At 51.4% G+C, this 24,656-nt stretch overlaps 9 protein-coding genes across 9 annotated transcripts; 5 read left to right on the top strand and 4 right to left on the bottom strand.

Annotated features, from left to right (window-relative positions):
• Window positions 1–2,370: 2,370 nt before the first annotated feature.
• T069G_05566 (uncharacterized protein) lies at window positions 2,371–3,459 on the bottom strand (the record flags this gene model as incomplete). The annotated part of the gene is made up of 1 exon (XM_056172776.1): window positions 2,371–3,459. The coding sequence occupies one exon, from the start codon at window positions 3,457–3,459 to the stop codon at window positions 2,371–2,373; it is 1,089 nt and encodes a 362-aa protein (XP_056029634.1).
• Window positions 3,460–6,554: 3,095 nt separating this feature from the next.
• Window positions 6,555–7,191, top strand: T069G_05565 (uncharacterized protein; the record flags this gene model as incomplete). Its single annotated transcript, XM_056172775.1, has 3 exons — window positions 6,555–6,674; window positions 6,743–6,981; window positions 7,050–7,191. 3 exons carry the CDS (start codon window positions 6,555–6,557, stop codon window positions 7,189–7,191), a joined length of 501 nt encoding a protein of 166 aa, XP_056029633.1.
• Window positions 7,192–8,053: 862 nt separating this feature from the next.
• T069G_05564 (SET domain-containing protein) lies at window positions 8,054–9,163 on the top strand (the record flags this gene model as incomplete). Its single annotated transcript, XM_056172774.1, has 1 exon — window positions 8,054–9,163. The coding sequence occupies one exon, from the start codon at window positions 8,054–8,056 to the stop codon at window positions 9,161–9,163; it is 1,110 nt and encodes a 369-aa protein (XP_056029632.1).
• A 359-nt stretch (window positions 9,164–9,522) lies between these two features.
• Window positions 9,523–10,384, bottom strand: T069G_05563 (ribosomal protein s19 domain-containing protein; the record flags this gene model as incomplete). Its single annotated transcript, XM_056172773.1, has 4 exons — window positions 9,523–9,592; window positions 9,674–9,970; window positions 10,087–10,163; window positions 10,370–10,384. 4 exons carry the CDS (start codon window positions 10,382–10,384, stop codon window positions 9,523–9,525), a joined length of 459 nt encoding a protein of 152 aa, XP_056029631.1.
• A 2,276-nt stretch (window positions 10,385–12,660) lies between these two features.
• T069G_05562 (uncharacterized protein) lies at window positions 12,661–13,805 on the top strand (the record flags this gene model as incomplete). Its single annotated transcript, XM_056172772.1, has 2 exons — window positions 12,661–13,091; window positions 13,151–13,805. The coding sequence occupies 2 exons, from the start codon at window positions 12,661–12,663 to the stop codon at window positions 13,803–13,805; spliced, it is 1,086 nt and encodes a 361-aa protein (XP_056029630.1).
• A 1,512-nt stretch (window positions 13,806–15,317) lies between these two features.
• On the top strand, window positions 15,318–17,036 carry T069G_05561 (tubulin/FtsZ family, GTPase domain-containing protein; the record flags this gene model as incomplete). The annotated part of the gene is made up of 5 exons (XM_056172771.1): window positions 15,318–15,329; window positions 15,498–15,556; window positions 15,635–15,945; window positions 16,003–16,506; window positions 16,564–17,036. The coding sequence occupies 5 exons, from the start codon at window positions 15,318–15,320 to the stop codon at window positions 17,034–17,036; spliced, it is 1,359 nt and encodes a 452-aa protein (XP_056029629.1).
• Window positions 17,037–18,325: 1,289 nt separating this feature from the next.
• T069G_05560 (RNA recognition motif domain-containing protein) lies at window positions 18,326–20,192 on the bottom strand (the record flags this gene model as incomplete). The annotated part of the gene is made up of 5 exons (XM_056172770.1): window positions 18,326–18,808; window positions 18,922–18,998; window positions 19,077–20,004; window positions 20,059–20,125; window positions 20,182–20,192. 5 exons carry the CDS (start codon window positions 20,190–20,192, stop codon window positions 18,326–18,328), a joined length of 1,566 nt encoding a protein of 521 aa, XP_056029628.1.
• A 684-nt stretch (window positions 20,193–20,876) lies between these two features.
• Window positions 20,877–23,024, top strand: T069G_05559 (sds3-like domain-containing protein; the record flags this gene model as incomplete). Its single annotated transcript, XM_056172769.1, has 4 exons — window positions 20,877–21,864; window positions 21,930–21,999; window positions 22,053–22,536; window positions 22,608–23,024. 4 exons carry the CDS (start codon window positions 20,877–20,879, stop codon window positions 23,022–23,024), a joined length of 1,959 nt encoding a protein of 652 aa, XP_056029627.1.
• A 617-nt stretch (window positions 23,025–23,641) lies between these two features.
• On the bottom strand, window positions 23,642–23,998 carry T069G_05558 (uncharacterized protein; the record flags this gene model as incomplete). Its single annotated transcript, XM_056172768.1, has 3 exons — window positions 23,642–23,730; window positions 23,805–23,929; window positions 23,994–23,998. The coding sequence occupies 3 exons, from the start codon at window positions 23,996–23,998 to the stop codon at window positions 23,642–23,644; spliced, it is 219 nt and encodes a 72-aa protein (XP_056029626.1).
• Window positions 23,999–24,656: the final 658 nt, after the last annotated feature.

Raw genomic sequence — 24,656 nt, 5'->3', positions numbered from 1 at the left:
TGAGCTGAAAGGAATCGAACAGTACAGCAAAAAAAAGAGGAGAAACAAGAAAGAAAGAAAGCGAGCGGTACGACTAGGAGGAACTTGTTTGTTGTACGTGCATTGCATATCCCTCTCGCTAATGTATGTACGAGTACTATCACTGACCAGTCCAGTAAGAAGCTAATCTACTCTGCTGCAGAGGAAGAATAATAAGCACGAGGCGTTTCGGACAAGGGGGACGGACAGACATGAGGGCCACGGGAATCTCGTCCTTTCAATCTTCTTTCAGCTCGCTTGAGCCAAGACATGCACAAGTTGAGTCTATGTAGATAGCACCATCAACTATTGACTGAGAACGGACGGCTTTCTTCTCAGCTACAGTAAACACCAACTCGCCACACTCTCTGTGTCTCTCTTTTATCTCTCTCTCCCCTCTACATACATCTCACCAAGAATCAATAATGCCAAAAAATCAGTTCAGAATGAATCAGGCCCCAACCGACCCCCTGTCAAGCCATCAACTGCGGCTGGACGCAGTGCGACGCTGCAGCCGAGCCACGCCCCTCTCTCTCTCTCCCTTACATACCGCTAAAGCACTCTGGTAGGAATAGTACGATATCATGTGTACTAACATGGCCGGAGAAAAAAAAAGAGAGAGACAACAAGGTGCAGCAGGATTGCTGCTTTTTTTAGCCGCAGCAACAGCAGGGCAAATTTCAATCTCAGCCCGTGCGTGTGTGAATTTGAATGTGACTGCGTACGAGTGAGTATATGCGTGTTAGTCCTCGTACTTTGTGCTCTCTCACTTATTTACAACCCTTGACCAGAAGCGCCCACCGATTTGTGCGCCTCTTGTACGACTTTGTGCTCCTCCAAGGCAACTCAACAGTAATGAAACATGTATTTTCAAAGAAAGAATATATCCAGCATTATCCCGTTCATCTCATCCCCTGCAATCCTCTCTCTCCCCATAAGCCCTCTTTCTCACCACTTAGCACCCTGTCCTCAGATGCATCATGATCCCCAGTCTGCCTCGACGCTCCAAGAAAAATGCACCTTGCACAAATAAACACCAGTATCCATGCACTAGCAAAAGTAGCAGCCACATCAAAACCCACCCAGCCAAAAATCAAATCAGAGAAGAAGAAAACGGACCCCCAGTTGCAAGGCTGAGCCAACGGGACGAGACGAGACGAGCTCCCGCCCTTGTCTCTCTCCTCCCACAATCTTCTCCATTTTGCGCCGGCCAAACGGGTAGCAAATGCTTAGTGTCAATAGTATTAAGCAGCTACTAGTTCAGAGATAGAGCCAAGCCAGATGCAAAAACACAAGAGGGAAATGGCCAAGATAGATCACCCGTCGAGGCTTTCTTCATCTCTATCTAGCGCCGCCAACTATGTGAAAATATGCCTTGCCTTAAAAAAGGCCACCCACCAAGAAAACAGAAAGGAAGAAAAGAAGCATAGGTAGAGACAAGCGAAGAAAGAAAAACAGCTAGTTCTCCAGCCCTCTCCTCGTAACTCTGCAGTAGTTACGGTTTTCCCCATCCTACATTCAAACAAACGAGAAAACACGCCTGTCTGTCTACTCACCATGAGATGAGAAACAAAAGGCAGCGTCGCATCGCATTCATTTGGTCCCCAAAGGCTCCCTTGCTCCATGTCCCGCATCTCTTGTCAGATATTACAAAATTAAAATCCCGAATGTCCACAATTTCTCCATCCTTGCGCGATAAGGTAGTGTAGATGGATGGATACTCCCGGGCAGTGAGGGGATCCATACGAGCACATGCATCACTCGTCCATTCATTCTCTTAGGTGACAATCCATCCATCACGGAGGCAAAATTCCAACATAGCAAGTGTTTATATCAGGCCTCAGAAATGCAAAAATCGCGCTCGTAGAAAGTAGAAAGTAGTTGATGATCAGTAAACTCGAGTTGATATTTTTTTTTTAATATCGTGCCGCGTCCCAATTTCCTTGCGCCGCAATTACTCACTTACTCACTCACCCTGTGCTCCGTCAAACCTTTGTAAGCCAAATACTATTCTGTTCTGCCATGGCACCTCGACTGTTCCCATCCACATCTTCCTCATTTGTAAAACACCCAACTGCCTCACTCGTCGCTTCGGATACTCTCTACTGCCAACATCAGCGCATGCACAGATGGTCAAGATGAACAAAAAGAATTCAGTTTGCAGGCCAAAGGGAAGCTTCATTACTACCAGCGAGTTAGCAGCAAGCAGAAACTGCGCGTTAAAAATACACCGGCCGTAGATTCCACAACAAAACGAAAAGAGTCGCAAGATACCTTCAGCATACTCTCAATCTTAAAAGGTACCACGATCCACCTCCCGGAATTCATCCAGCAAATCTCAAGCGAAAAGTTTCACAGGTTGTAAAATGGCAATTTCCGGGCAAGGCCGCGTCTCAACAGTCCGAAATTCTCATCATCTCCCTCTCTAACCTCGCCCTTCCGGAGTAAGAAGTCCAGCATGACAAGTCCGCAGTTCGGCTTCCATTCGGCATTCTTCAGGTCCCTCTTCACTTCTTCCACGGGCTTCAGGATAAACCCATCAATGGACTCCGGCTCCTGAGGATACGGGACAAAATCGGGGCCAACCTCCAGGTCATAGGTGTATCGGATCCCCGGTTCAACGTGGCCCTCTTCATTTCCGGCAATATGGTCTTTTTGGTCATAGAATGAAATCATTGATTCGGCCGTGACTTTGCCGACATAGGTGCTGTTCCAAGTCACCATGTTCGTGGCAGTATCGACCAAAAGCCCTGCTTCTTCCATGGCTTCACGCCTGAGCGTCACCAGAGGTTCCATGTTGTCTGCTGGGTCCATCGCTCCCGCAACCAATTGATCGAGCTTTCTGGCATACGTGACGTTTTGAGAGCGCTTCGAAACCCATACATGAATCCTGCCGTTCCTGATGGTAAACATGTTCATGTGAACACCCGTCGTGACAATACCAAAGATTCCTCTGGCAGGCGAAGGAATCACCAATCCAGCCAGCTTTACATCAAGGCCGCGGATTGGATGGAAATCTGATCTTTTCTTGAGCCACTTTCTGAAGCAGCCGTTGAGGTTGTCGATGTTGTTCTCGCATAGTGCTATGAATTCGCGGCGGCATATCTCGACAACGTCATCGCCCGGCTTGACGACCGGATCCAGGTGTATCTTGCGCCTGGACTTGGAGACATGGAAGCTTGTATTCTCCCATCTAATTTCGGCGACGTGTTCAGGAAGCATATATCCAACCGGAACAGAGTTGTCCAAAACGGCAAACTCCCACATGGCAGCGCTCTTCGCCTCTTCAAACTTGTTGCATCGACAGATAACATCATAAAAGGATCCCATCTCGTTCGAGCTTATGGGAGAAGCGATCCACGCGTGGATAGAGTCGGAAAACGGTGCAAGTATTGACGAAGATGTCCTAGGGTTGCTTGCAGGCAGCGCCAGAGATGCCATGCTGGACTGTGTTTCCCGTAGATGGGAGGAGACACTCATATATGGGCAAACATGGACAGTGAGTGAATGAACACGAATCTCCTTGGTATCAGGCACTTCAAGCACCGAGTGGCTCGCGCCGTGCCGTGCCGTGCCGTGCCAGCGGCCGTTGATCACAGCTGACTCCGGTAGGCCAGTCAACGTCGCGATAAGATGCTGAGATGGGAGCAAACGGAAGGGGGAGGGTACTCTGGGCAGCCCGTTGGTCGCTCAAACAGAGTCAATCCAAGGATGATAGGGGCATTGGGAGACACAGGATATCGTCCGCATATTATACTCGGGTCTGAATCACATACATCACATCATATTCAAGGATAGACGCCTGAATATATGTGACACATCATTGATGATTACGGAGCTGCAACCCGACTGTGTGTTACCATGCAGGAACAGAGTTTAGCTTACTTCCGATGAAGGAGAGACCCGGCAAGGTGCAGCGGCCAAGGGCACCGCACGTTTTCGTGACAACAGGAGTTCTACCGGCGCTCTGGGATTAGTAGAGCCTCTTGGCCGGGGGTCCTACCGCGCTGCAGCTTTCCGGGCATAGCTGATGGTGGCAACTGTCATGGCGCAAGAGTCCAGGTATGGAGCTGGAGCTGCGAGACGCCATATCATCATGACCGCTTCCCGCCTCTCAACCACATCTATCCCCGTGGCAATGTTTGTATCGTGCGTCTCCGCTGTGGGTAGCATATGCAGCTACCAGTTGACTGCTTTGTGGTGAGCCAAAGGCAAGTTGGACATGGAAGCCGGATGCCGAAGAAGCGATATCATTCATTGCCCAAGAGGGGCTGCCGCCAGCAAACCCGACGGTATAGCCCGCTGCTTGAGGTTTTGCGCCCGAGTAACCATGTTACGAGACATGACCTCAGCCCAAGAAGTCGGGATTCACTCGCCATGTTTGTGAGAAATGCTCGGGCCGGTCAAACGAGACGTCACATTGATCAGCAGTAGGGTGGCAGCTGGTGGTGTCAGTATCCCGTAGCTTCGAGGCAAGTGAGCCAGGGCTAGCTCCCGGGATTCGGGAATCTCAGAAACGGCAAACCACAGGGCAAGGAGCTTTTGGAGCCTGCATATAATCCCAGCAAAGGCAAATGAACCCAACGCAGGCCGTCATTATAGCAGCCTATGGCATCGTCCAGAGCTCTCACCGAGGTGGAACTCGTGTTGGTTTCCCCCACACCGATCAACCTTTGGCGTGTTTTCTATGCATGTGCCTGCACAGGGGGGCGGAGACGACAGCTTCTCTGGACGCCTTCTCTACGGACATGACGATGGCTGGTGTATGGCTAGACCAGCCGAGATGGCCTTTGCCTCGTGTTGTCGAGCTGCTTTTTAGGGGTCTTCCGCCATTAGCGAGCGGTGGTAGCTTGTGTCTGTGACTGTGAAGCGGATGCTGACCCTGCGACGTCGGATCCCATCAATGGGCTCGCACAAGCACAGTCCCAGTCCCGTACGGTGGCTGCGAGATCAAATTGTGCTAAGCCTGAGCTCTGCGAGATGTAAGAGGTGGAATTGGACAAGGGCGGATTCTCGCTGTCCTTTCCCCTTTTCGCTTCAACTTAGGTTGGCAGTAAGCGATAAGATAGCTTCCAGTGCTTATGGGTGCCACCTCTGTACCTATAAGGTAGGTAAGTTACATACAAATATGTCCAGCGAGAATACGAATTGCCTGTACCGGCGTAATGTGCTTGTTGGGTGAATCGGTATCGGTACATGTGCCTTGAATGTTCTGCTGGATTCTATTTGATCCTTGTGGCTGGTGGCTTTAATCAATCCATGCAACAGTTGTGCTTCCAAGTGATGGAGCATGTACCTCAGGTGATACTACCAAAAGCCAATAATCATGCCTCTCAACTATATCGCATGAATACCAAGCCAGCCCAAGTATAACTCCAGGACCCAACAACTGAATCTGTATTTTCGTTTTTCTTCCAATTGATTCTTATTTCCAGCAGCATGTCGCGCTAAATCTCTTGGTAGCAGCACCCGTGCTGATGCATATGATAACCGCTTCAGCTTCAGGCGGGAGGCTGAAAAAGCGCCGTAGTCGCCAAAAGGCTCATGCAGCTAGACAAAGGCCTAAACGCAAAGCAGGGGGGCAGACGGGATATTACATGGCAAACAAGATTCAAGCTTGCATGAGTGCTTTGCTTTGGAAGGACAAAAAAGTGACGGAAATCACTTGCCTGCTTAGCTCTAATTCAAGGCACACGCATACATGTAACAATCATTGCTTCATGTCAGCTATACGCACACACACCATCGCGAGATGGCATCCTTAAGGCTTGATGGCTAATAGAATTCTCCATTACACCATCCATCATCCTCACCGGTTGCAGAATGACATTTCCCAACAACCCAACCTTCCCATCTCAGGTAGCAACTCGAGCTTCGGGCAACATCCGTATCATAAACACCCAATACGAAGAGGCATATAGACGAACCGGTCAACAATCTGGTGGACAGTCCGGCGCCACTAGGGGCAGCAACAGTCACACTACGAATCCCTGAATGTGTCGGTTGGACAAATAAAGTCTCTAATACCATGTTTGATGCCGTCACAGTGCAGATTCACTCGCAGCTATACAGTCGTCGGTCCGCCATGGGATTTCTTCAATGCAGGCAATATTGATTACAATAAGCCCGACGATGCATCACTGCTCAAGGACCATCCCCGTAGAGGAAATTTGTCTCATTGTGGCTTTCTCAAGGTCAGCTGGTTGGCTGAAAGATGAAATACAGTAACATCATGAAGAAATAACCCATGATTGGTGACCGATCCAGAGCTGAATAACTCGTGCAAGCTAGAATTGCTATCCAAAAGTGCTGCTCTAGGGTACTGCCACCACCTTAGATCACTGTACATGGGCTGTAGATTTTGGACGTGAACGGGAGCTTTCGATGGCGGGGAATAATTGCTCCCATCTAATTGGCCCAAACCGCATTATGTCATCCGCAACCCACATCTGGCGACGACTTCACTCGGTCAATCTCAACGCCCGTTTTACCTCTGCGACGACCATCTCCAATTGACGACCACCAGCGCCGCCAGAATGTTCGCCGCACGATCAAGGGCAGTCTGCGCCGCCCGCCAGCTGCAGCGGACAACCCGAACCTACGCCTCTGAGTCCCACGGCCACCACTCGCCCGCTCCGGTCAACGAGTCCTTTGGGGTTAGCAATAACTGCTCGGCACGCAACGAAAGACGAAGACGCAAAAGGCTGACTTCAAGCTTCTATAGGCCGGATCCGTTATTGCCCTGGGCGCTTTCCTGGGCACCGTCCTAGTCTACCAGTTCCGCCCCGCGGAGAGCGACAACTGGACGCCATCCGCCCTGCTCAACAAGTACCGATCAAAGGCCGAGGACTGGGAGGTCGTCAACACTCTGCACACAAAGGCCATGGAGCAGGCCGGCTATGACAGAAATCTGTTCGAGAACGGCTCCAACAAGCACCGATTTGTCGACGTTGCATACCCCGAGTACGTTTGCTTTTTTACATGAGGGAACGAGGGATTTGCGCTTTTGGCTAACCAATCCGAACACACAGAGCTCTCCAATCCCACGCCGCGCGAAACATCCAGGCCGGCCACCTCGCCAACATTGACCATGCTGTGGAACACTACCGACAGCAACACCTGAAGATGGAGGAGAAGAAGGCAGCTAAGCTGGCCGCCGCCAAGGCAGAGTAGTTGCAGTTGCTACAGTATATCCAATTTATAGAACAAAGTTTGCAACACATTGGGGCCAGTTCGATGCGTGATGTTGATTCAAGTTGCCGGATGTACCCTGGCATGAAGGTAGCGCAATGCGCAGGTGCTACGGATTAGGGATCAGTGCTGCTGCTTACAACTCATAGTAGCAATCCCTTGTAGTTGGTGAAGCCACTGAGAAGCAAGGCATCTGCTAACGCCCAAATGTTACTAAACTATCTAGGATTATTGAAGCAGACGAGCGTTAAAAATTGTTATCCGTGGATGCATATTCTTTCTCTACGTTTAGCTACCAATTAACCTTGATCATCTACATCAGTACTTACTTCCTTCAAAGCCGCTGCAGTGCCGGCTGCAGATTATCTCAAGTTCAATATCACGTGCGCCTCTTCCAGCTCTTCCTTAAGAGCAGCCTTTGGAGCAACCTTTCCTTCTTTCTCTCTCATAAGCCCGTAGGAGATGACCATGATCCCACACAATTTCCACCAGACGTCTTTCCCCCACTGTGCTCCTCGGTCATGCATCAGCCACGACCGACAGACTCGTTCGCCTTGTGTAGGCAGGACGAACCTCGCAAATGGGAAAGAAAGACAGCCTCAAGAGTTTTGCGGATGAACCAGCATGTTTTCTTTTCGTTCTTCCTCTTCCTCTTCCTCCTCCTCTTCTTCTCATATCTCCCTCAGACAGCCGCAATATTACATTCTTTCGTCAGAGACATTCTTTCAGTATACTACCCAGATTTTATGCAGTATATCCCTGCCTTCGTTTTCACTTAATCTTTTCACTCTCTGTGTTCAATATCAGTCGTTTACGCTGTCAACCGTCCGTCCCACGTCCCATCATGTCTCAATCAGAGAGCTTCATGGCCACCCGTCCCTTGGAAAACATCAGATTACAGGTGAAGCCAAGTCGAGGCCCTCCTGCTCACTCTTCCAATGTGCACGGGCAAAACAGCTTGAAAAATCAGGGGATACGAATCGTTCACGCGGCTCGCCCAGAGGGTAGCGGACCAACTAACCAGGCGACTGGAGCCAATTTTTATCTCCCATACGTGTCCAATTCACTTGCCGTCAAAATCAAGCACACGAGGACTTCACGTGGACGTGGCGTTTTTACTACTCAGAGCTTTCCAGCAGGTCACAGAATCCTGCGTGAGGGAGCAATCTTCAGCTGTCTTCATCCATCGCAGGCAGATGACCCCGAATGGAGGAGGGCAGTTGTTGATCGTTGGCGCTGGCTCGCGGTGCTGGACCAAAGGTGGTTCAAGGATCACTTCCCCCAGATACAATATATGCCATTGGGAACGCTAGAGCTCACGCCACATGAGGCCAAAAAATTTCTCTGCTTCGTTTTGGAGTACGCTTTCAGCAATCCCCAGCGAAACAGGATAAACATCTACCCCTTTGCGTCTCACATAAACCACGCGTGTGACAAGTGCGCCAATGCTGAATTCTGGATCCAAGCAGAGGCACCGGACAGGATCACCGTCAGACTTGTCAGGAATGTGAGGAAGGGCCAGGAAATATTCATCAACTATAACAGACCTTCGGGCAATACGTTTGGTTGTGCCGTCTGCGGCGCTCGGGATGGGGAGACATCTCGCTTTAGACAATTCTGGCAGGGGATACGTCGCCGGGCTCACGGAGTTTGGTCATATCAGAGTGAGCCCGAGCCGGAGCCTATTTCGACTCAGCCTCAGCCTGTTCCTGTCACAGGAGACATCGTGGATTCAGCAACGACTGAGGCTCCAGAAGATGCTGTTGGTATCTCACAAAGCACCGTGCATCCAGCGACTGTCGCAGCCTCAAGAGACGGGAAGACTACAAGAGATCCTAAGGCTCTAATAGAGACGGTAACCCCGGTAGGCGAAGCCAACTCACCCGAGACTCATAATTCATTTCAGCGATGGGCTTCGGCTCGGTGGGCCTCACTCCGCAAAAGCATGAGATGACGCAGAGTCTGGACATGCCAACTCTAACGACTCAAGAAAGATGACACTCACTGTGACCCCTTGGAGACGGAAGCGGGGCTGACGGGGGGACAAGCACCAATGAAGATATATGCAAAAGCGCATCATGGTTGAAGCGACGCTGGAAATGGTTTTTTTGTTATGTATCAGCAGCATCTACTCCGTATGATGACTTTTTTGAAAGCGTGAACAATGAACAATGAACAATGTTTCTCATTGTACTATCATAGAAATCATTGCCATCAACAACTTCAGTAGCGGCTTTCCTCCGTCTACTAAAACCAGTCCTTTTCGCCCAAAAATGTCCGTGAATGCAGAAACCACCCAAGACCACAACCTTCTTATTTGAGGGGAATGAAACGAGAAGAGTGAGTGGCACCGATACCAGGTCGACCGTGCTTGACAGGCTTGCTGTGGGGGGCGTCAGTAAAACAAACATGAACAAGGGAGATGCGCATTTCTCTGGGCGCAAGAAAATTCACGGCGACGTACTATGAGATAGAGAATTCACCCAGGTAGTGGCCAACCATTTCAGGCTTGATCTCGACCTGGTTGAACTCCTTGCCGGAGTAGATACCAATGACGCTTCCAATCATCTCGGGGACGACAATCATGTCTCGGAGGTGGGTCTTGACGAGGTCGGGCTTCTCGTTGGGCTTGGCCTCCTGCTTGGCCTTTCGGAGCTTCTTGATGAGGCCCATGGGGCGGCGCTTCAGGCCGCGGTTGATCCTTCTGCGGGCACGGGCGTGGACGACATCTCGGAGCTGGTCAGAGGAGAGGTCGAGGAGGCTGTAAGGTTTGTGCATGTCAGCGCCATTGTTTTCCCAGGTTTTTTGTTGCTTCCACACAAAAATTCGAATTGATGTTGCGGTCGTCATGGAGGATGGATGAAGGATGGAACGTACTTGTCAAGGTCGATTCCTCGGTAAGAGAACTTGCGGAAGGTTCTTCTCTTCTTGATCTCAGCGGCCTCCTCGGCGTTCTATATCAAAGATAAAAACGTCAGCGCCCATGTTCCTTTTTCAAAAATGAATATTTCCGTCCAAAAGTCAATTGTGTCGCAATAGCCGAGTGCATCATTCTCTTTTTTTTTTTTTCCACCCTCGTTTTTGTTTTGTTGTCTCTTTCCATCCCACCGGGTGATCTCCTGAAGCTTGAAGACGAGGAGAGGAGCAGATAAAAACGTACGTATTCGTCAGCCATGATCGCGGTTGTGTGTTGATTCAAGGATTCGCCTATCGACGCGCAGGGTATCGACGAGCGAATATGATGACCGTGATGGAGTCGTTTGGGAAGGGCGGGAGGGTTGGGCGGAATGCGGCACTACTAATTTCTGGCAGTAGGGTTTTCGTGCCCTTTGATCTCCACGTCAGGTGACTTTGGCGACGAGCGAAAGTTTTTGGTGGGCTTTTGGTGGGTAGGCGATTTTTTTGTGGCGCTAGAAATTTATCTCGGTGTGGCTGGTGTGTTCGTTGGACTGTGGCGGAATGCATCTGAACTGGAACATAGAATTTCCGGGTCGGCTCCCCGTTTTTCTTTTTAGACTCAATACTAACGCCGGCTCTTTGTTTGGCCCTCCGTATTGCGGAGCCGGGATAGAGCTGAAAGCGGGCATATTGTCGCACCGCTTCGTATGTATGCGATGGGTTCGCTACCCCGTGTAACTGAATTCTGCTTAGAAGCTTCGACGGCTTCTCATGTTGCTCGGGGCTGGGGCAAAAGGGCGCGCCATAGCTGCACCAGTATAGGCACCTGTTGGCGAAAGTTGCGTGTTACGAGTTACACCACAAAAATATGGCGACGACAAACCACGGTGCGAAATGCAGCCCGAGCCTCGGGCCCAAGGCGTTTCTCGTGTTTGCATAAACCACATCGCTCGGTGCCATGACACAACGAGTACCGACCATATGAGTACACGCGGCAAAGGCACACGGATCTTGTTCTTGGTACCGGTCGCCGATGTTAATCAATGAGAGCGCCCTTGGAAGAAGACCTGAGGAGAGCGGGTGGGTCGTCAATATGCTACCAAGCATTGTATGTACGAGTACATACTCCATAGGCTGCCTTTACATGATGCCAAGATGGGAAGCACTGGGCATCCTTGGGACAGCATATTTGTTCTTTGTAGATCCCATCACCTCTCCTCAGCCCAGCGCTAATTCGCATGCTACTAGCAACCTAGCATTGGGAATTAGCCCGCCAAGAGAATTTGGCATCATCCTCCAAGCAACCTAAACCGCCCCCCTGGCTGCGTCTGCATCACTTGATATGCCCTCCCTCGGCATCTTTCCATCTGTTCTTCTGACGGCTGCTACTGGACAGTCGGTTATTGTTTTCCTTATTCGTCTCATTTTTCCCTTTTTTTTTCTCTTCTATTTTTTTGGCTTTTTGGTTGGAAGCGAAACCCCACTCATAACTCCGTTGCGGGTGCTTCTCATCACGTCTGTGTCTTCATTTCTCACATCCACAACTAACTGCCGCTTTTTCTCTTGGCACTGATACCGTCGACGCGGCCGACAATGACCGCTCTTTTTCCCTTGTTCGGTATTCCCTCCTTTGCCTCTTTGTCCTTTTCTTTTTCGTCTTCTCTCTCTTTTTTTCTTTTCCCACTCTGAACCGAGGCTAGACAACAACTAGTCGCAGGTTCCAGACTCTCTTTCTTTTTTGCCCCAGATGCGTTTTGCGGCCAATTCTTGCAAGTAAAAAGTAAGCAACGCCGAGACCTGCACCGCTGGACGGCGGTCGGCTTGGCAAAGTCTCGGCACCAGTTTCGCCAACGCCCATTACGAAGTCTGTTTGTCAACCTGGTACCTTGGGGCATTTTCTCTCTCCCCATGACCCCCAGAAAACGGGGGGTGTGGGAAGGACAAGAGTCTCTGCTGCAGAGTCGTCGCCAATGGTGATGGAGGCTTGGGAGCGTCCCTGCAAGAGCCAGAGCCAGAGCCAGAGCCGCAAAGCAAAGCTGAGACGACACGACCGCTAGCTGTTGTCCTTGTCTTTGTCTCCATCTTCCGGAACCTACCCGTCTCTTGGCAGCCTCATGATCAAAAAGCTTCGCGTCCGTTTTGTCAAACCATCTCCGTCCTCTATACTCCAGGCCAGAGCCATTAAAGGTTTCCGTTTCTTCTCATCCATCCGCCCTTGCAGCCTGCACTCGCCCTTGTCCGCTTTGCCGTGTCGATTCAAGAGACTCCCTCGTCCATTCTTGGTCCCTTGCCGCGGCCTCTAATCTAATCTGCCCTTTTTGCCCTCTGCTCTCGCCAACCAAACTCTCAACGCCCTCGATAAGGATACGAGATTTCCAATCGTGCATGCGCAGGTCCGGGGACATCGACGCTCCACGACCAATTACCAGTCCCTCTGCGGCACGCACTGCCGGCTGGGTGCTGACTCTGCAACTCTGCTCTGTCGATCGCACCACCCTCCCTTATCCCATCACGGGTGGAGTATCCGAGTACAAGTAGTGTCTCTTTGGCACTATGTCTCTCACGGCGTCGGCTTCATTTTCATTCACGACGACTTCCATCGTTCCAGGTTCTGCGCCGACGGCACCGCCGCCAACCACATCGGCTTCCATCACGGGGAGCGGTAGCAATGGCGCCTCCTATATCACAGCCAACCCTTATCCGCCCTTGACAACACATTGGAACCGGCCGATGAGCTGCACATGGACGTACGTGTATGATAGCGACCTGCCGGCGGGAGTCTCAGAACCCATTGCGTATCTGGATTTGGAACCTCTTCCTGGTGCTTCTACTCTGTCCTGCTATCCAGACGGCATGTTTTACGATGGACGCACCGGCGTGTTCAGCCCTGCGACGTGCCCCTATGGATGGACGACTGTGTCTCTTGCGGTAAACACTGACCAGGATGAGGATGAGGCAACTACCACAGCACTGTGCTGTTCATCGTACGTTGAGCGAGCTTTTGATTTTGCAGCTTTTGGTGCTGGACTAAACTTTTCTGCAGCGAATACTCTTATGCCGGCGGGCATTGCAAGCGCCAGGTTCCTACGGTTCTGGCAGTCCCCATTATATACAATCATACAGCTGCCACATACGATGTGTTGACCAACTCAACCACCACACTCTACAGCGCCACCATTGCAGTCAACACCATTCGGGCGCTCTTTAGGGAGCAAGATAAGCCGCTCCTCGGCTTGACAAACGAGGATGATATCGACGATGAGCGGGAAGACGATCGCGGACTATCGATGAGCGCCAAGATTGGGATCGGGGTTGGCGTGACACTATTCGGCTTGTTCAGCATTGGAGCGGCTATTTTAATCTATCTGTGGAGGCGAGACCGAAGAAAAAAGGGTCACCAAAGCGGCACGTCGCACGAGCTCGGCGTTGTACAGAGGACACAGGGGCAAATGTACGCCAGCTCGCCGCCACTGGGCTCGCATCAACGGGCTCGTGAACGCAGTGCCGAGCCGCCTCCCGCATACGATTTTACCACCGAAACCAGCAGCGTCGCAGATAACGACGGCGAGGATGCGACCGTGGCCCGAGATGGCCAGATCCAGGTTCTGATGGCGCAAAAGGCCGCGATTCAGCGACGCATTGACGAGCTGGAAAGGGCCTCTGGAGATGAAAGTAGGGATGAGCCTCGTGAGGGGTAAACCCAGTGTTTTGTTTTCTTGTTTCACCCTTTTTGGGGAGTTTAAAATCATTTAATCTTGTTTGGGTCTCTCTCAGAAGGGCTAGTTATGATACCACATTTGCGAGCAGAAAAAAAAAGAGAGCAAGTCAGCCAGTCGACTTTGTACGTTTTGATTGTATTTACGAGGTGATATGGTGTGGATAGGTATGGAAGGGAACAGCGTGATATCGCCTCCAGCAGTTATTAAGCATGGATTTGAGCGTGGGTAGTAGATTAGAGAAAGGGGCTACAAAAGAAGGAGAGTGGAGGAGATGAATGGAGTTTAGGGGTCATGGCTAGGCAGCATCAAAGGCGCTTGAACAGTTGAGTCAATATGTAAGTACTAGGTAATAATGACTCGTCGTAAATATGAGTGTGTGTACCATAATATCTATCATCAAGGTTCAACTATTACCCGCAGCAACACAAAGGCATTTGTCTCTAAACATCACAACTGCTAAGAAACCAGATGCCATTGAGGCAAAACTAGCGCTTCTAGCATTTGCCCCCAATACAATATGGGGCCGGCGATCTGACTAACCATGCATCAATGCCTGGAGCATCCATGCTCCTCGTGCTTGTAGGCACCTAGCATCAGCTTTAGCGGTTCCATCTGTTCGGGACTGTCAGACATGGGTTAAGGTAGTGCTCGCGTGCTAGTATTTTTATTTCCAGCTCAGTTTATATCATAATCCAACGCCATCCATCCAGTGCTCGCGTCGGCAGTTCGGCAATCAACAAACAACCAAAAGCTCGGCTGATAGATGATTACTACTGATGAAACCTCATATAAACGAACCGCTGCGGGTAGCCTCGGAAGAAGAAGAAAAGACAACGACCCACCGAATCTCGACTCTTGCATCTGAATTGTAGTTACCTAGAGCTAGGCAGTCACAAAACGTCCCTCGAGAATGTCGATGCCTACGCCGCGGTATGGATCGGACGGGAGTTTCCAGCATTTCTGCAGCAATAAGCCCATCTCCTGCTATCCGAGACCAAATTGTCAGCAACGCCTCCAGCCCCGGTTTACTTTTCTTTTTGGGTTGATGTGCTGTTTACTTTAGGGGGGCCGCCACTTACACCATGTTTCTCGCCGCTTTGGGCCATGGGACGAGATTCTAAAGCATGCAGCCCACGAGCTTCTTCTTCTGCCCAGCTTGCGCTATTTTAGCGGGTGTTTATCCGTCGTGGAACAGCCTGGACCTCGTCTGCCAGCGCCAAACGGCTGTGCATGCAGGTACCTCTCGTCAAGCCCGGCATAAGCGGTCCCTGGCAGCTGCAGCTTGGTGATGATCAAGAACCCAGAAGCCCCCCGCTAAGAAAAATCCCACCAAATACCTTTATAAAAACTCCACTGGCGAGCCATCACCAGATCCCCTTCTGCCCAGGCCGAATTCCCTCTTGCCTGATCTTTGTCCGCCAGTATTTGGATACCTTTTTGTTTGCAGATTCTTGTCCTACTGAGTGCTAGTTGTCGAAACATTCTTTCAAAATGAGGGGAGAGGTCAGTCTATTGTTGCGCGCACGAGTGTTTTTTCTCTGCTTTTTTTTTCTGCCGAGTTATGATATCATCCCACTTTCGTGGATTTGCGCTCACGATGCGTCCACTTGCGCTCAACCACGCCATGCGATTTTCCCTGCAACAAGCATCGCTAACATGATACACATATAGATCATTCATCTTCACGTCGGCCAGGCCGGTGTTCAGCTCGGTAACGCAGCTTGGGAGCTGTTCGTGAGCCCCTCCATCGTTGCGCAAGGATTTATAAGCGCATCTGAAACGTGATAGCTAATTTTGTCGTCGCATAGCTACTGTCTTGAGCACGGCCTCGGCCATGACGGTCGCATAGATCCCAACGCCAAGGATATCGATGATCCTGGCTCCTACGATACCTTCTTCACCGAAACCGCCGGCGGCAAGCATGTGCCTCGATCTCTCTTTGTCGACTTGGATCCGTCTCCCATCGACGAGATTCGCACGGGCGACTATCGCCAGCTGTTCCACCCAGAGATGCTGATCAGCGGAAAGGAGGATGCGGCGAACAACTATGCCCGTGGTCACTATACTGTCGGAAAGGAGATGATTGATACTGTCATGGATAGGATCCGTCGTGTTACTGGTGAGTGTTGATGAGGCGGCTTGTTCAACATGGAGGGCTGACGATGCGATGTTGCAGACAACTGTCACTCGCTCCAGGGATTCCTCATGTTCCACTCGTTTGGAGGCGGCACTGGATCCGGCTTTGGTGCCCTGATGCTCGAGCGCCTTGCCGCCGAGTATGGCAAGAAGACAAAGCTTGAGTTTGCTGTCTACCCTGCTCCTCAGACATCCTCTTCCGTCGTGGAACCTTACAACGCAGTCCTGTCCACCCATAGCACCATCGAGAACTCCGACTGCACTTTTCTAGTGGACAACGAGGCAGTCTATGACATTTGCCGGAGAAACCTCGACATCTCCCGCCCTTCGTTTGACCATCTCAATCGTCTCATTGCTCAAGTTGTCAGCTCTATTACTTCGTCTCTGCGATTTGACGGCGCTCTCAATGTCGACTTGAACGAGTTCCAGACCAACCTTGTTCCTTTCCCACGTATCCACTACCCTTTGATTAGCTACGCCCCTGTTGTTTCTGCAAAGAAGAGCTCTCATGAGAGCTTCAAGATTCAGGAGCTGACCTTCCAGTGTAAGTCATCCCCATTGCCTTTTAACGTAGGTATTCAAGATATTGACGTTTGTCCAGGTTTCGAGCCCAACAACCAGATGGTCGTCTGCAACCCCCAGAATGGCAAATACATGGCCGTTGCTCTGCTGTACCGCGGTGACGTGGTGACGCGAGACTGTACCGTTGCAGTCGCCGCCATCAAGGCCAAGTCCACTTTCCACATGGTCGACTGGTGCCCTACGGGCTTCAAGGTCGGAATCACCTACCAGAAGCCCATGAGTGTTCCCGCTTCGGAGGGCGGCCTTGCTCCCGTCAAACGTTCCGTTTCTATGCTCTCCAACACCACCGCCATCGCCGAGGCTTGGTCAAGACTGGACTACAACTTCGATCTGATGCATAACAAGCGTGCTTTTGTGCACTGGTATGTCGGTGAGGGCATGGAAGAGGGCGAGTTTTCCGAAGCTCGAGAGGACCTTGCTGCCCTGGAGAGGGACTACGAAGAGGTTGCCGCCGACTCCTTTGACGGTGATGATACCGCCATGGAATACTAGATGCGGTTCATTGACGAACTGGACAAAATAAGCCTACGAACCGCTTTAACACGATGATTGGACGAACGGAAAGATTGCTTTTGCTATTTTAATGGGAGGTTTTTGGCTTGAGAAGAAGAAAAAATTTGGTCGTATTGGAGTCTGATTAGATTGAGACCGCCCCCCATCATTCCCCTCTTTTGCTTCTGCTTTCTGTTTCTTTTGTCTTTTGCTTTTTCTTTTTTGCTGGAAATGTACGTTTGGGAGCAAGCATGCGAGAAGAAAAAAAGATACCTCTAATCCTACCAAAGTTCTCTTTCGTTGTACATAATGATATTCACCATTTTTTTGTAAAGGAGGAAGGCCTGGGAGTGGCTATATAGGGAGGGACACACTTAGTAGTTTAGTTTACCTTAGTATTATGAGAAAATCGATAAATGGAGGAGAGAAACTGAATGCGTGTGTCTATGGATTTGGAGTTGCTATACTTGGCTGCCTGCTGCCTCCATATAATACCTTAGCAGATCGGTATGCATGTATGCTGACAACTGAGGTTTTGTCATTGGATGCAGGGCTTCGTTTCGAGTCCGCCTCTAATGACGTGGCATCGGTTTGACAAAGTGGCGATACAGGGCTATTATGTGCAACTCTTACAGGTTGGATGCTAATATTACCGTAATTTTTGAGGCGATATTCAGCCTTTATCCTGCTACAGACTCAAGCACCTACCTGGCAAATAATTCAAGGCAATACATGTTACTCTTCACAGCGTTTACATGTTGCACTCGGTGAGGTACCCTGTAACAGCATGATGTATGTATTTTTACCTCTACCAAACGCCAATGATTTCCTCCTGTTTGTCTTCCCTGCAGTTGGCGGTAATGACATCCATGACTTACATAAAAATACGTGGTACCCTCTAACAGGCAGCAGGCAGTGATTAAAAGAGGGCTCCCAAAAAGAGGAGGGGAAACGCAGTGAAAAAAAAAAAAAAAACGACTTTTGATATGTACACTTTTTAGAAAAGACGGCCCGCCTGCCCTCTCATGTGATGAGTAAGCCAACTCGCCTTTCCACAGAAAACAGGCCCGTATTATACTTCGGACCTTATACCAAAGTGCTGCCTCTTACAAGCCCCAGGGCCAGCAAAGCAAAGCAGGGAATCAACTCAACTCACTTCGCTCATCACCCACGTTGCTTAACCTGGAGTAGAGCGGCACCCCCAGGATTGTCTATTTCCTCTTTTTTCTCAATTTGCATTGTCTTGTCGATTTCTCTTCTTGCTCGCCTCGAGTGAATTTTTCCCTTCTTCACTTCTTCTTCCATGCCGCAGCCCGTTTAGCGCTGCGGTTCTGCGGTCTCATTGGCCTGCCCGCCTTCTTCTTATTTTTCTTGCCCATTTTGAGGTCCTTGGGAAGCCCGTCTTTGGACGATGCTCTACGGCCCTCGAAAATGATGGCCTCCGGAGTCTTGATTCCGTCTGCTGCCGCCTCACCGTCCTTTGCCGCCGATGCAAACGACCTCCTGCCGGGACGTCGCTGTTTCGCAGCCGCAGACCGACCCAGCAATTTGCGGGTTCGTCCGGCGGCGGCCTGCTCCTCTGGAGTTGCCTTGGGCTTGTACTTTGTGCTGCGGCTAGTGCCATCGGCCACATCTGCCTTGGACCTGGCCCGTTCGACAGCCTGAGCTGTCTTGCGCGGATCCTTTGCCCTCGTTACACGGAGTGAACGGGGAAGCATGGGGGGAAACTTTTTCCCGTTGAGAAGAAGAGCTGCCTCTACATCATTGGCGTCCTGGAAAGCTAAGTCAGCAACAAAGAAAGAAAGGAAAAAAAAGACACTGGGATTTAAGGCAGCCACATGAAAGTGAGAGAGAATCTCGTCACCATGCGAGAGGGACAACTTACATAAAACTGCACGTATGCAAATCCCTTGCCCACTCTGGTCTTGGAGTCACGCACAACACGAACGTTCTCAACCTTGCCTTGGGTACCAAAAGTGCGCCAGAGGCCTTCTTCGATGTCGGAAGGCACCTTGTTTCGCTTCTTTTCAACGGTCTCGCCGTCGGCTTTTCTGTTCAAAACAGTCTCGTCGTCGACAAAGCCCAGGTTTCCAACAAATACGCAGTTGCGATGATTCATTGGGCTTGGGTGTGCAACACTGTCCACCCGGATGTGACGGCCAAGGATTTCAGTTCCGTTGAGCTCTGCGACGACTTTCCGAGCTGCCGCGGGAGTTGAAAAGACTGCATATGCGTTTGTGGATTTGGTGGTGGCATCCATCAAGGCTTTGGTAATGTAGGCCGCTCGTTTGGGCATTGAGCCGGTAGAAAAGGCCACGGACCGGAAGCGCAGAGACTCTACCTTTTGCGGCGGCGAGGCATCCTTGTCGAGGACTGAAGAGAGATGCTTCATCAGCTCTTTCTTGGCTGACTTGGATGAAATGGCCTCTGTGGCAACATTGCCCAGGAAAACAGTCCGAGCAGCCTTCTCAACCTCGGATTGCTTGCTTTCTTGCGTGAGGGACTCGTGGACGGGCACCTCGTCCTCACCGTCCTCTTTGGCGCCATCCTGGGCATCCTCTTCACCTCCCTTCAGGCGCTTGCCAGATGGTTCAGCCTCATCATCTGCAAGCTTGGCCAGATATTTCCCTTCAAGGTCGTCGTTGTCCTGCTTTCTCTTACGTTTTCTCTCGCGCTTCGGCTTGGCTTCTTCGAGGCCGTTGATTTTCTCTTCTGTCTCAGCCGCCTCCATTGTCACCGACATGGCATCCCCATCATTGCCGTCTTGGCCATCTTCATCCTCGGCACTGTCATCGCCTGCTTCTTCTTCGTCATCGTCGCCATAGTCCAACTCCTCGCTGATTTCAGAGAGCACCTCATCGTCGCCCTGGTCGTCGCCGTCTTCTTCGTTTGATTTGGCGGCGCTTGAGCTCTTCTTCACTGGCGGTGCTCCTACTCGAGGTTGTGAGGGAACAGTTACAGGGCCAGCCTAACAAGTACGTTAATTGTTGCTCTGATCGAATCGAAAAGGAAGAATGCTTACACTGGATGCGAACAGAGCATCGAGCGTGGGGTCAATGGCCTTGGACGCCACGGCCAGCGCATTTTTTCTGCACGAAAAAAATCAGCAAGATCAATCAGAACCCTCAATTGCAGAAAAACTCACGATTTGGCCATTTTGCACCTGTTTCTGCAGCGAGAGGCTTCGACAAAAAAGAGACTCTGGACAGGCGCTTCGCTTCGCCAAACTGCGACGGAGCCACTGGAAGCGACAGAAAAGTTCAGAGCAAGCTCTAAAAATTTTGGGTCCCGCCGCCGGGCTTTCAGCGGAACAATGCGTCATTGGCCTCGCTGGCCCGAAGGCCCGCAGATGACCGCGTTTCTGCCACGCCAGGATTCACCGCCCGGGCTCTGGCTCCAGTGCTCCAGGGCCTGGCTCGCCTGTTGGGGCTTGTGCAGGCGGCTGGTGCAGCGCTCTGTAAGGTCACAGCCGATACCTACTTCGTAGATGCGCGAAGCGGCACCTTGTCTTCTTCCTCTCCCCTCCCAGCCCGTTCCGGCCTCTCTGCCACGACCCCGTCACGGAGACAAAAAGCCCGTCCAGACACGGCCTGAGCTTCAGCTTGGCCCGCGGATCAACATCACGTCGTTTTGCCCTTCACCCGCTCGCCGGCCCCGATCCCACCCCAGCGCCCGCTCAAACTCTTCTTCTTCGCAGCCGACCTTGTGCTGGTGTCCGCGCCCGGTCCTCTGTCCTCTGACCCGACTGTCGACCGACAGAGCTGAAGCCGCCCTTGTCTCGACTGCCGATTCGCATCAGCAGTCTGCTCAAGAGTCTCGCTCTGCGCTACCGGCACCACAATGGCAGCGACGGCCTCGGCGTCGGCTGCTTTCCCCCCCGTGGCTACGGGCGGCGATCTCGAGGACAGCAACATCTCCAGCCCTCTCAGCGAGGTCGACGACAAAGATGCCAACGACGAGGAAATTGAGCACATGCATCTGGACAGAGACAATCTGAGCGTCGGTCCTGAAGACGCCCGTGCCACCGACCACGGCGGATCAGACTCTGACAGCGCCCTTTCCGACGCAGCGTCTGACGTTAACTCTGAGGCCAACGACACCGAGGCTGAAACCCTGAGACTCTACGACACTCCACAAATACAGAGACATCATGACGTTGGAATTGGGCGCTTCAATGACGGAGAGGCTTTTGAGCACACTCCGAGCAAGCTCCGCAGGGCGCTAGCCAACGGCCGCGATGACTCTGCCTCAGGCGACGACAGCCACATCGACGAGGAAGACGATGAAGACGAAGACGAAGACGACATTGATGAGAACGAATCGCCGACAAAGCCCTTGACGACGGCTTTGAAGGCTGATGAAGGTGCCCGGAGCGATTCTTCACAAGAGAGAAAGCGGAAGCGATCTGCCGCCATCGAACACCCATTAGACCTAGAACAGCCAGCGAGGAAACGCACCGGGTCAATCTCAGCTGCCAACGGAGATGGCGACGGCCCTCCCGCAGCTACTGAAGATGACGCGACGCCGGCTGCGAACCCGGCAAGCGGACGCGGGTCCCCCGGGGACGACGATGAGGCGTCTGCCACGGCCCAAGACACACCGGCAGAGGACGAGCTTCCAGAGGTGACAAGGAAGACCAAACGCACCGGCTCCAAGCGAAAGATGGTCGTCTCAGATGATGCCGACAGCGAAGCTCGAGCTGAAGTTCGTGACGAGCAGCAAGATCCCACAATGGAAGAAGAGGCTGAGGCCGATCACCCCGAGGAAGACGAGGCAGAACCCGAAGCTGACGAAGAGACTGATGCTGCGGCGAGAAATCTCGAAGAACGTAAGTTTCCCCAGAATCAGTCAGGTGTATCAAGCACAAGCTAATCTGAGGGGGAAACAATCTAGTGGAAAAGAAGCAAGCTGCCTATCGAGACTGGACTCAGATAGAGGAAATGTTTGGTATCTTTAGAGACCGGTAAGCCGCCCATCTTGTTCGACCCAGCGACGCTCTACTCACAATTTTTGCAGGCTTTACAAGGATAGGCTGCAGAGGCTCGAAGAAGAGGAGCAATCGCTTCATGCCCCAGAGCCCACACATCCTGAATACCTCAACATGAAGCAGTGCCTTGATGACCGACTCGAACAGAAGCTGCAGGCTATCAATACCGAGCACGAATACCGACTCAAGGCCCTTGAGCGGCGTGCAGTAGCACAGAAAGCTCAGATATGGGGCCAATACTTTCAGGCCATCCGAGAGAAGCGAGAGCATGCTCTGGAGGCTCTCAACAGGCAATGGTACGATGTGCAGAGCGCTCGGCGGAGTGCGCACAGCTTGCCAGACTATGGCCTGTTGTTCCCCAAGGATCCCTCGCAGCGCGTCCGGAACGCCATTGCCTACAACACAGAGGTGTCGACTCTCGCCGGCCTCGCCAAGTACGAAGGCTTCCCAGCCGGACCGGAGCTGCAAGGAGCATCTGCATCAGAGCTGGAAGCTGACCTGGCCCTCATGGAAGTGAGTCCGAAATTATTATTACAGCTGGCCATTGCTTAAAAATTATTTCTCATTTGCTGACCCGCCATCAGCGAACCCGGCGTCTGCGGCACAAGCCCTCGATAAGTCAGATCCGTGAGGAATACCAACCGCCACACCTGACTCGTCTTGACCCAGCAGGAGAGCAGTTTGTCAAGAACACACCTTGGGCAAACCCGAATCACTCCTCTCATAAATTCTACCAGCACCATTCAGCTTCGGCGGAAGCTCGCCCCGAGCCAGCTGTCCCCGTCCCTGCTGGTCGGACACCGCAAAATGCGCTTTCCGCCTCGACTGATCTCAAGGTAGCTCTCGATGGCCCGGGAGCAGTTCGATCGCCTGTTCTCTCTGCACGACTATCGGAGTCACCCGAAATAACGCGGAATATCCTGAACCCAGCATCTCACCAAATGAAGCAAATAGGCGGCATCTCGGGACTTGGTCGCGGGTCAAAAACGGCTGCGGCTTAAGAGGCGCCTGCTCTTCCATTTGAAAAAGAAAGAAAAAAATTGCATATTGTTCAGGAAAGGGGCCCGCGTAGCTGGGCTGTGATATGAGGATTTCTGCGTTCGGACATTAATGATACCCAAGATCAGGGCTTGTTGTCGGCTCATTGTAAAAGGAAATGCGGCCTTTTGTTTTCCATCTTCTTCTCTTGTCTATGCGTGTTTTTTTTGGTCTGAAGGGTTCAGGGATGGTTACACTGGTAATAAAGATTCGATGGCGTTTATCATGTCTAGGTTTCGGGAGGTTGATACTGGCGGCAACGGGATTGTCTTTGCATGGCAGATGGGAAGTCTTTCATTGTACAGAAATGGCGGCTTGTTTCTTCGCATTATTATTTACACATATTCAAAGCAACAGAATATCATTTGAACAATTGCGGCCCAATGTTTGTAACTGATTGTGGCATGTGATGTATACGGTAGGAGAGGCAAGCGGCTTTGAATCAACAAAACCCATTTTCAGATTCTAAAAAGTAATAGTACACAGCAAATTTAGCTGACGGATTGTAATTTGCAACACATAGGCGCCCCCATCTCGTTGGTCGTAAATAATTTCCTTTCATGGATATGTATACATGTATTTATTTCGCCTTGGACGCCTGTCGAGGCGCATCCGGAACCTTGACATCCTCGAAGTCGTCTTGTCCAACGGCGCTGATGGTATACCAGTCTGTAAGGAGAAGAAAAGACAACGTCAGTCATTGCAGTCGGGCAAATGTGGGAATGGATAGGCCATGAGCTTACAAACTCCTCCAACGAGCGCAAAGAGCCCAAGGCCGGTCAGAGCATTCTTGAAGAGATACGGCCGTCTCGCTCGAACAAGAGCAGGGCCTTGTCGCAATTTCCGATCGTAGTAGGTGGTATGGGAACTAGAACAATTTTCTGTTACTTAGGTTTCGCAAACTGAAGAGTATCTGTAGATGGGAGACATACGCCATTGCTCGATATGGAGAGCTATACATGTTTTCCGCAGCAAGATGCAGCAAAGCTCTTGTCCAAGACCAAGATGCATCGTATCATGCGCCGGAGAGTGGGATGAGCGCAGAACTGACCTTGACGGCGCTTCTCCGGCTAAACAGCAGCTGCCGTGCATCCCAGGCACTGCTGTTAGCAGCCAGTCACCCGAGCCGGTACCTCGAAAAAGCACCCAGATTCTAGGCCTAGGCCAAAAAGTTCTGACGAGTTACTGCCGACCACACTGTGACAGGGATCTGCCACCTTGGACCCGCGTCACGTTCCCGTCGCCAAAACCTTTTGGCAGAGCTTCCCCAAGCAACCAGCAAATCTGCCATCTGCATTGCCTTTGCGACTTCACCAAAAGAAACGGCTCGCCAAGCATCTCGATATCGACAAACGACGGCCTCGGCAGCGCCATTCCGACAGGCGCGACTTGCTGCGACTCCGAGTCACGAGCTTCAAGAAACTTGTGGTGGCTGGTGTGGGAGATTGGCGCAGGGCATGACGATCGACTAGAAGAAGGACATTGATACTATTCCAGTAGCCTAGCCTGTTTGTCGCGCGACCTCAAATGCTGCATCTGCATCTGCATTTGCATTCTTCTCCCGCACGTTCCCCTCCTCTGATGTCGTCCGCTTC

The sequence above is a fragment of the Trichoderma breve genome, chromosome 3, assembly GCF_028502605.1.
Source record: "Trichoderma breve strain T069 chromosome 3, whole genome shotgun sequence".
NCBI classification, from domain to species: domain Eukaryota; kingdom Fungi; phylum Ascomycota; class Sordariomycetes; order Hypocreales; family Hypocreaceae; genus Trichoderma; species Trichoderma breve.
The sequence above is the reverse complement of the archived record's forward strand: the minus strand, read 5'-3'. Positions and strand labels throughout refer to the sequence as shown.